General features: G+C 40.4%; 1 protein-coding gene across 1 annotated transcript; it reads left to right on the forward strand.

Moving 5' to 3' along the window:
- The first annotated feature begins 6,470 nt into the window (after window positions 1-6,470).
- DAPL1 (death associated protein like 1) lies at window positions 6,471-9,908 on the forward strand. Its single transcript, XM_072418195.1, has 3 exons — window positions 6,471-6,598; window positions 7,283-7,343; window positions 9,702-9,908. Exons 1-3 carry the CDS (start codon window positions 6,522-6,524, stop codon window positions 9,816-9,818), a joined length of 255 nt encoding a protein of 84 aa, XP_072274296.1. The 5' UTR covers window positions 6,471-6,521; the 3' UTR covers window positions 9,819-9,908.
- Window positions 9,909-10,636: the final 728 nt, after the last annotated feature.

Here is a 10,636-nt window from a genome sequence, read left to right on the forward strand (position 1 = left end):
GACACCGAGGAGCTCTGATATCACAATGCTGATGGAAGATCACTTTGCCTGGTACATATTGCACATTGTGGCAAAAACCTCACGGAAGCAGCAAAGATGTTACTTGTTATATTCATTATACTTTTATGCACACAGCCATTTAGCCTGTTGCTTTTTGTATCATCCCATGTGTTCTTTTTTATTAGCTTTGCGTCTTTTATATTGGTAATTCCCATTTTGTTCTTTGTAAATTCTGTACCCCTAATATTCAGTGTCTTCACCCTTCCTAATCAAATCCAGGAAATAATGAAAGGCAATAGCACCCAAAGCTAAAACCACACACAATCCTCTCTGTACCTGAGACATGTACTGCTGATAAAATGACCATTACATTACTGTTTGCAAAGATTTACCCTCACTTATTGTTCTGGTGACAACATTTTAGATTTTTATTCACTTTTTGTCTTGTTGTGAATGGACACAAAAAAAGAAAGAAAGAAAGGGTGAATTTAACCAGCTGGGATGGAGAAGGCAATAAAAATCCTTTCACATTTTATCCAAAACTATTCATTACACTTTAATAATATCCTTCTCATGCATGATACACATCAAAACACCATTGTTATTCCTTATTCGGTGGGTGAGGCTGTCCGTCTCACAATCACACACCCACATTGCTCCAAATGAAGGCTGCAACCTTTTTTTCCCACTCAAAAGCACAAACAGTGGCAGTAATCTTTCATTACAAATTGTTATCCCCCCCCCCCCCCCTTCACATTCAGATTTGCTTGATTTGTTACACATGTGAAAACTTCACATATATACTTTGTTAATTGAATAGTTACTAGGGTAGGCAATATTTGGGAGCCCTTAAAGTTCATAGTGGAAGTCACCAATCCATTTGTCTGCTTGAAGTTTTGTCTGGCTCTGCAACCTGTGGATTGGTTAGAAACTGGACAGGGCCCTCTCCTCTTCCTGTGTCACTATCTGTTTGTCATTTACAACCCCAATTTATTGTACAGTGTTGTGTAATATGTTGGTGCTATATAAATACTGTATAATAATATTAGAGGTAACAGACTTAAGCTGCGTACACACGGCAAATTTTTCTCGCCCGATAATCGGTATCGGCCAATTATCGGGCGAAAATCTGCCGTGTGTACAGTCGGTCTTCGTCCATCGTCCGACGACCGTCCTGGCGGATCCATGGACGATGGACGACGACCGATCCTAATGAAAGGGAAGGGGAGAGCGCGCAGCAGGGTGCCGCTCCGTCGCTCTCCCCCCTCCCCTCTCCATAGAGCATGAACGGTGCTGTATGTACAGCATCGTTCATGCATCGTGCAGTCTTTTCTCGTTGGAAAGGATCGTGAAAGATCCTTTCCAACGAGAAAAATTGCAGGTGTGTACGCAGCTTTACAGTGGGGCAATCCCACACACTGGAGACACTTGTTTAGGTGTAGGGCAATGTAATCAGCAAATTTGCTTATCTTATCCCTTTGCAGACTCTGCCTTATCAATGGGTCTGGTACCCTGCAACCTCTCCAAGCTGTGGTTGCAGGCACTGACATACTGTATGCTACAACGCAGGACCACTGTAAATGAGAACCTAGAAAACATGTCCACAAGCTGGAGGTAGGATGGAAGAAAAGCTGTGCCAGCCACAAGGAGAGGAGAAAAATACAGCCCCAAGCATCCCTATATAAATGGCCAAAGGAATAGGGAGGATGGGATGCAACTACAACCACTGTTTGCAAGCATTTCACTGGACAGTGCCTATGTTCAAATCCAGAACACATTATCTGCACAGAGTTTAAATGTTCTGCCCAGGTTTGTGTGCGTTTTGTACGAGCAATCTGGTTTCCCCAAAAACATGCCATAGGTTAATTGCCTCCTCCAGATATTGTCCTCAAAAGATTTAAAAATAAGCAGAACCAAAGTGCATGGATGTGTAGGTAGAACAGGGGGCGGCAACATTTTATGGCCATTTATGGGGTGGGCGGGAGCACACTAGGCCGGACTCCGCCCACCACCAGGGAATGCCCCCTGAAGTGAAATCCCTCTCCTCTGTATGCATTGCAGAGGAGAGGGATTTACCTTCAGGGAGCTTTCCCTATTTACTGCGGCGGCAGAATATCAACGACGGCCGCGGTAAATAGTGGAGCAACTGCAAGGGGGAGGCTCGGGAGCTCCGGTAAATCCTTAAGCTCCCCTCCCCCGGTCGAACCACCGGCAACCTGCTCAGGAGCCGCGGGTTGCTGACCGGCATTAGGCCAGCTCGTCTGGGGGGGGGTTAGGCTGGAACGAACTACCGGCTAGACCGTATCTGACCTAAAGGCTGCAGTTTGCCGACCCCTGCAGTAGAATAATACATTTAAAAAAAGAGTAAAAAAACAATATAAAACTTCTTTTAGAAGCTGATAGATAGAGACCTCAATTCTGGATGAGAGGGACCTGTAACAAAGTAAAATAAGTTAAGGCAGAAGTGCGCTTAAGAAAAAAACAAAACTCACCTTTACTTTCACTGATCTGTCCATCCCTATGGAGTATTTCTGGATTGGGTCCCGCAGCGTCCTTGAATCCTCTTTCGCACTGGGCGCTGCCATTTTCTTTTTCTTCCGCCTTCTGCCTACGTCACCTGATTTTGCACTGCACTGGCAAGATTGGAAAAAAAAAGAATGCCAATCTCACTGAGATGGGTGAGATCACAATTTACCCCCCCTGAAGAAAAAGGTCTTCTGCACATGCCCGCACTCTGCCGCCAGAAGCCTCCTGGGACGCGTGACGTATGTATCCCAGGAGGCTATGCGCTCCCATTCTATCTTTACCATTGCAGCAGGTTGCAAACAAAGGATTTTGACCCCCCCCCCCCAAAAAAAAAGAAGGCAACGTTCACCATAAAAGGGTTATCTTCGCTTTTAGTAAAAATTCTGGTGATAGGCCCCAGGTTGTGCCTGGAGATCAGCTTTAATGGTTATACAACCCCTAGCAATGATCTTATCTTATTTGCTTCATTTTGATCAGATAAATGTAACATTGAAAGTGTTTTTTTTTACATTGTTTCAATAAGCCAAAAAATACAAAAATAAAAACAATAAATAAGAATCTACTACCCAACCACAACTAAGCTGCAATTATTATATAATATTTTGTGTTTAGGTTTAGCTATATGTATTCTGTATTTTTATTTGCACATTTCTGGCAGCAAATAACAGTAACATAAGGAAATAAAAATAAACAATAATGTAGACCCAGCTACCAGTCATCTGCAGCAAGCAGTTCAGTTTCATTTCCTGCAGAAAGAACTTATTTTTTTCTCCATGTTATTGCAGTCAGAGACACCCCCAGGGCCCCTTCAGGGGGGTTCCCAACAATACCATCACATCTGAAAACTGTTATTGTATTTCCTGCACTTTATTATTTACATATCAGCTTCTAGCACTGAACTTTCTATATGCTCTGCTGAGCAACATTAAAGTTTAGGGTCCCAGCTGTACATAAATGGCAATCAAAACAAAGGCCCCTGGGTAATCCCATTGGGGCCCCACCCTGCTCTCTATATAAACTCTGAGCAGGCTGTGTATTAGCAGTAAACAAAGTGTTAGAAGCTGATCATGGCTACTGAGGTGATTTGTCAGACTTTACCACTGAAGGGAGGCCACCTTCCTGCAGGTAGGTAGTTGCTGTGTGTTGTAATACTTTCCCTATAGTTTGGAAATTAAATCTTGTTGTAGATTTAGTACTTTTGCAAAGAGCAAACTTTGTATATCAACATTAGCTGCAGTTTGTTTTTTTCTGCTGCATGGTATTGTCTTCCACCCTGAATTGTTCTGCAGACGTTTCTAGTGTTTGGAGACATATCTCAAAATGTTTTTCTAAAGCTATATATACACACATGCAATAATTGTTGTTGGAAAGGATCTTTCGCAATCCTTTCCAACGACATGCACGATGCATGAACGAGTGCTGTACATACCTCACCATGGAGATGGGAGGGGGAGAATGACGGAGTGGCACCCTGCTGTGCTCTCTCCCTCTTCACTTCCATGTTGATCGTCCAATGATGTGGATCCGCTAGGACGGTTGTTTGGACGACGAGTGCTGTACACATGCCATATTCTCGTCCGATATTGGCCGAAAACCATGGCCCATGTCTACATAGCCTAAGAAAGCTTCAGTTTTGTACCGATATCTCCCAGTGATTTGTTCAGTGTATTAACTGCTAAAATCCTGTGCTGAAAATCATTAAACTGGGATAATTTCTCATATTAAATCAGAGCAAGAGAAGACTTGCTGTAGATTTTCATTATTTAGTAAAATCTTTCTGATTTGCTTTTCAGTAAATTGGTATAGGTATGTTGTAGAGCATTGCATTTGTGATCTAATTACAACCTGCAGAAATATCTGGCTGTTATTTTTTGCATTTAATGTCAAAGTTTCACTTTTTTGTTTTGAACACAATAGTGAAGAATTAAAATATAAGTGCACTTGGATACAAATTTTTTTTTTTTTTTTTTTTTGCTCCCTAACACTAACCTGACTCACTGCCTCCAGTGATGCATATTTTGATCCTATGGCTGTGATTTTGTTGTTTATATAGTGGACGTTTTATTGTTGCCTGTGGCTGAGCATTTGTGCCCCTGTAGACTTCTATGGGGCTGTATCCAGGGGGAGGCACAAATGCAAAAACCTGCAGAACTGGATGTAAACAAGTGGTGAACCATGACCCTTGGATCAAAGCAAAAAATATGTGGAGTGGGAGGGCTGGCTGTGCTATATTATGAAAAAAGATAATAGTACTTGGCTTTTGAAAGTGCTCCAATTTTAATTAGATTAACTTAATAATAAATTATACTTTTTTTGAAACCTGTATCGCGTACCCGTATCATATTTTTTTTTTTTTTGTTTGTTTTTTTTTTCCCTACATAAAAGTGAAGTCTTTCAATTTAAGGAATGTCCTGCCTTAGATTGTTGTTACCAGAACAAGTGAAAATCTGGCATGTGCATGGTGGACTACTGATCTGTACAGACAACCAACCAAGAGGATTGTGTTTTCCTATAAAGGAGTGCACTGTTGGGTTCCCCTTGCTCATTTTCTGCAAACACCCCCCACAAATCACAATAATATTTCCTAAATTGTTCATTCAGAAGAAAGTGTAACAATTCCAGCTATTACTTTAGGGCACCCTGGTGGTGCACTAGGAGCACTGAATCCATTTTATTCTGTTTAGATCCCACCAACTTTAATTCTGGATTAAAATTAAATCTTGGAAAACAAAATTACCTTTGCTACCCACCTCTGCCAGAGTTCAATGCTTATTTGGGTCTAGAGGCAGCAGAACGCTTACATGCAACATCTCGCTCCCCTGGTTCTGGTTCCACACTTATATGTGGTGGTTGGGCCCTCAATATCCCCTTAGTATGGGGCCACTGATCTCGCATTGTAAGGGATGACATTAAATCTGGCAGTTGCCCCATGGAGAACCTTAGAGGTTGTGGCACACCAGTTGCACAGAGGAAGAGCCTGAGGATTTGTATGAGCAAAAAATGTTTGATTTCATGTAGAATTTAACTTCTGTCAATTTGGAAATTTCCCATCAATTTGTAGAAGTGTCTGGCAAAGTTTTGAAACCTTTTTTATTTCTTTAAGTAAATCTTGCATATGCCTATTTTCAGTGTCCTTTTCTCTTGTTTGCCTGGTGCTGTTGGGTTACTTTAATGTTTAGCATCTTGTTTTTCAATCAAAAATAAACTAAATTTAATGTGTATGGCTGGAAATTATAGTTGGGGATTCAGTGTAGGGAGTAACTTTGTGGCTTAGACCTGTATTTATTACTTGCCGTCACTGATATGGAGTGACCCCCACCACCAGTGCAGGGTTTGGACTAGTTCACTTTGAGTTGATGAGGAGTGTTTTCTGTGTTTGTAAGCTGTTAATGGGTCGGCTGTCATTGTAATTTCTTCTGCTAGGTGAATCTATTCACACTCATCCCTGATGATCCATTCACAATAGTTACCCCAACAGACTGGTGGACTCCAGAGATAGATTGGCACTTTAGTCTGGTCAGACTATTAAACACAACGATAAATACGCTTGTCCTACAATAATTACTTGGAAGCATCGTTGCTGCTTGTTTGGGCCACGAAATCATAGTTTTAGTATTTCTTGGGTGAAATATTGGTGACCAAATATAGAAAACTCCACTATACTAAAATGATTTCTTCTCTGTAAAAAAAAAAAAAAAAAAATGGGCCCAATGCTGCTATTCCTTTGCTCCTCTTGGATTTGGGAAGCTAAACCTTCTCTCGGATAGGGAAGGCTGCTTTCTCACACAGGTGTTGCTCTGAAGCTTAACTTGTCTTCCAGTTTATTAAGTCAGTAATGAGGAGCTCCTCTGTACATTATAGCTCTCTACAGTGTACTCCACCTATAAACTAGTCCAGACATGATCACGGCTAACAAATGTTCAGACTTTGATCGTGTTTTTTTAACTGCTATTTTCATTATTTTTTTTTTTTTTTTTTGACCCCTAGCTGGAGGAATGAGGGTCTCCAAAAAACAAGGGCCCGAAGAGAGTGGGATTCCTGAAAAGAAGAAATCCATAGTGGACAGACCAAGGTAATTCTAGGAGGTCATAAAAAAGGGGACGAGAGGTCACCCTGTACAAATTATCAGGCTTGATCATACTCTATAGACTTCCCCTCCCCAAATCAATTTGGTTTTTGGATAAGTTGGAGCCTCTTATATAATCTTTCCCTCTACTAGAATTCTGTTTGGGTCAGGAAGTGATGGTGGGAAATCTCAGCATGAAAAACATTGTTAAGAAAGGTTAGAAGTTTTTAATGTGGTTAATGTCTTCCTGTCCTAGTGACATTCCCACCCCTGTCAAGAAAGATTCACAAAATGCACCTCAAAGTAAAAATGTAATAGGAAAACATTAACCTACTCTATAACAATGAAATAACCCTGGTGGTTGGTGCTGCCATTTTATCATTGGAAATCCCATGTGGATACCATTGACTTCCTGCAGCCTTTCTTGGTAGGACCTGGACGCTGCAAGCAGTCCTATTGTGTGAATCAAAATCTTTTTTTCTAAAGGAGACACGCACACACAGTGCATAGAACTCTCAGATACAGGGAAGATGTTGGAGTTACCATGTAGTTGACATGAGAAAATGCAAAAATGTAAAGGGATATGATGCGTTTTTTGGTGGAATTAAATAGTCACTAGAGGGTGGGTTGTTGGATGAGCCCACTCTTCAAATTTTAAATTGTACATGCATATTTTTCCTTTCCTTACAGTTCTGCTATGAACCTGACAAAGCTACAAGCTATGAAAATTCTGGCTGGGGCTCTTGAGAAGGTTGGTATTGCTGATTAAATATCATAATAAACTGTTGAGTTCTGAGCACCCATTTGCATGTTGTGTTGTAAAATGTTAGCTTTCCTACAGAGTAACACATTTTTGAATGGCAACAGGAGTAAGGAGGGTCTATGCTGAATAGTGCATACCTCCTGTTCTGGTGCACTACTCAGTTATATCCATGATGTCTGTGGGTGGCCTTCAATGAATTTAAGGCCTTGATTGGGAACGGGGTGCATTAATGCAAGGCGGTACCCCCAGGGCAGGTAATGATACAGGCGTAGTGCTTATATAATAGTACAAGAGTACTACGAAAGTCCTGCCATCCTCAGCACAGGGGTTGGTAGGGATTTCAAAAGGGTATTACCTTTCCAGAGCACTAGACCTGGTGTATTTGTCAGTTTCTTAATGTATACAATTTATATTTTGACTATGAGGACCACAAATATTTGGCCAGTCCCTTCATGGCAGTAGTCAAGTTGGTAATGGGGCTGTTTTGTATCTTTACATAAAAAATATTTGTCTGTGACAGATAGCAGTGCCTAGTGTTGAAGTCTTAGCTAGCAATAGTTTCTCTTCTATAGCAGAATAAATTGTACAGCCATTCCCATCCACCAGCCGTCAGCCTGAGAAGATTGGATTTCGTTTGATGGGATGCTTTCCTCATTGTGAACTGTCTGTTCAGTGTCTGGGGAAAAGAATGAAGAGAACAAAATGCACAGGGGCCGTTACCTGTGAGAAGTGGAACAGCTGCACGCTCTAATTTTCCCGTCACTTCGGGAGCCGGTGCTGCCGTGACTTTATTTCAGGCATGCAGAATGGCACAAGGCAATGGCTATCCATCAGCTGTCTTTTATCACCAAGGCAAGACGCCGTGGCCTTCAGACATTGTTTGGAACATTTGATAGTTCTGCAGACTGGCAGATTATCTCTGTGATAGATGTGCAACAACATTTCTTGCTCTTTATGTATCGTTTAGCCCATTTTTGGAACAAGATGTTTTCTAGTGTCATTGCTTATCTAATGTGTTTTTCTGAAATGTTTGCTATGGTAAAAGGGATTTTCTGTAATATATTGGGTAGCTGTATGACCTTCTTCCAATTTGTATAATGGAGGGGGATCCCATTAAAATTGGGGAGCTGTGAATTTGTATCTGTAGCATTACCTGTTTTTTGACATTTAGTATTTCAACTTGACTTGGTGAAGTAATCAATCCCCCCACCCCCATCTCATCTTTAATTAATTTGCCTTATTTCCACATATTAAGAATGTTGGCCTGCATTGTAAACATGGCCACAATTTGGGATAACTTTCCTGTTGATTGTCAAAAGTGGTAGTACAAAAATGGAGGGATGTGGTGTTAGTTCTGTTGAATGTTTAATCCTTGGTCAAAACGGTTGATGACCTCAATAGACAGAATTATTGCAAACTGACTAGTGAAAAATGAAATGATGGCCAGGTATTTGGTTGGCATACTTATAGGAGCCTGGTGCTACAAATCATAAGTTGGAAATATGATTTCCATGCAGTGTGGGGCCCCAATGAATAAATTACCTCCATGCATACTTGTTGGGAATATAAGCTGCGGTTTGCCTTGCCTTGTTCCACCCACCAATGTGCATAAATTAGTCTGCCACTTTCATAAATCATCCATAATTTACTCCCACCTCGTTTGCCATTTCCATATTGAAAGAACAGTCAAATCAGTAAATCTATCAAGGGCCTACTAAACTATCCCCAGTTAGCGTTTGCTGCTAAAAAAACTGGCAAACGCCATAGGTTACAATGGGTATCTGTGCCATTTGTGTTGTAACGTGCTGGGACGAAGTAGTGAAGAGTTGTTGTTACTACATTTCTGGCAACCTGTAGCTGTCATGACAATACATCTAAAGAATATGGAAGATTTTCATGTTTATCCCCAAAATCTAAAACAAATACCTGTCAATACTGATCCAAGTATGTGTGGACTTGGATTACGTGGATTATTCTGCAACTTCACTTTCTGCCCTTGCCTGTTCTAGGAAATTCAAGTAGTCACGTTGCTTTTATGGAGTTTGCTATTTGCTATTTCTCCAAATTGATGGGTTATATATATTTCCATCATGTAGGGGCCAATGGACAGGGCCATGAATTCAACACACAAAAATTATGGAATGCAAGTGATTCTATAGGTGCCAGAACACTTTAAAAAAAAAAAAAAAAAAAAAAAAAATATATATATATATATATATATATATATATATATATATATATATATATAATAAAACTTAGATCCTTGCCTAAAATGTTTAAAAATTTGCTGAATATTGACAAATCCTTCTACTCATAAACCAATGTTTTTGTTTTGTTCACTTGCAGCTGGGTCATTACTACCCAGAAGCGGCACAGACTGCACATCAGAAGCCCCGTCCCACCCTGGAGAAGGTTGTTCCTTCTAAAAGACTCTACATTATCCAGCAGCCACGTAGATTCTGATTTTGTCCAGTAAAAGAGCAATCTTGTATAAAGGGGTGGGGTGGTGGAAGGAATTTTGTATATTTCCAAAATAAAGCATGTATGACTTCATTGATTCCTCTCCTTTCTTCTCCTTTGCCATGTAGATAAGCACCACCTAATCTGTAAACCTGGTTTTTATTCATGTAGGACAGACTGAGAAGCAAATCCTTTCTACAGAGTGTATATTGAATGACTTTGTGCAGATCGGAATCCATTCTCCACTGTTACTAGTAAAATGGTACCAACAACATGGTGAACAATCCACATTCCAGTCAGCCCAGGGTTCTGACAGGAAGGAAAGATTAGGGAGTCTTATATTGCAATGGGCGATCTGCAGAGGCTCATAATATGAACTACAATTGTGGTCAGAATGGCAGCTGGTTTAAAAAGTGAATAAAGCTCAAAATCTTTAAAGTGGCTTATTACCATACATGCAAATGCATTGGGGACGCTGTATGTTCTACTCAAATCAAAACTGAAGGGAAAATTTATCAAATGTGTTTCTTTACAGTAAGAAAACATTGGGGTGTTGAAAAAAGCAGTGGCTGCATTCTTTACAAACTTAAGGATTCACTGTATAAACTGAAAAATGTTTCAAGATTTTGCTTTTCTTCAACCAACGTGGCTAGAATTCCAGCCCAGGGTGCTTAGATTACATTCCACAGTTCTTGGGTTTTACCTCCACATCTATGCAACATCTAAAAGCTAATTTTAGCAGGAGGAATTATTTAGCTTTAGGGTATTAAATTTTAAAAGATGGCAGAAAACTTTTTTGTGTCTAATAATTTTAACTATTA

This window comes from Pyxicephalus adspersus, chromosome 7 (genome assembly GCF_032062135.1).
Source record: "Pyxicephalus adspersus chromosome 7, UCB_Pads_2.0, whole genome shotgun sequence".
Taxonomy (NCBI): Eukaryota; Metazoa; Chordata; class Amphibia; order Anura; family Pyxicephalidae; genus Pyxicephalus; species Pyxicephalus adspersus.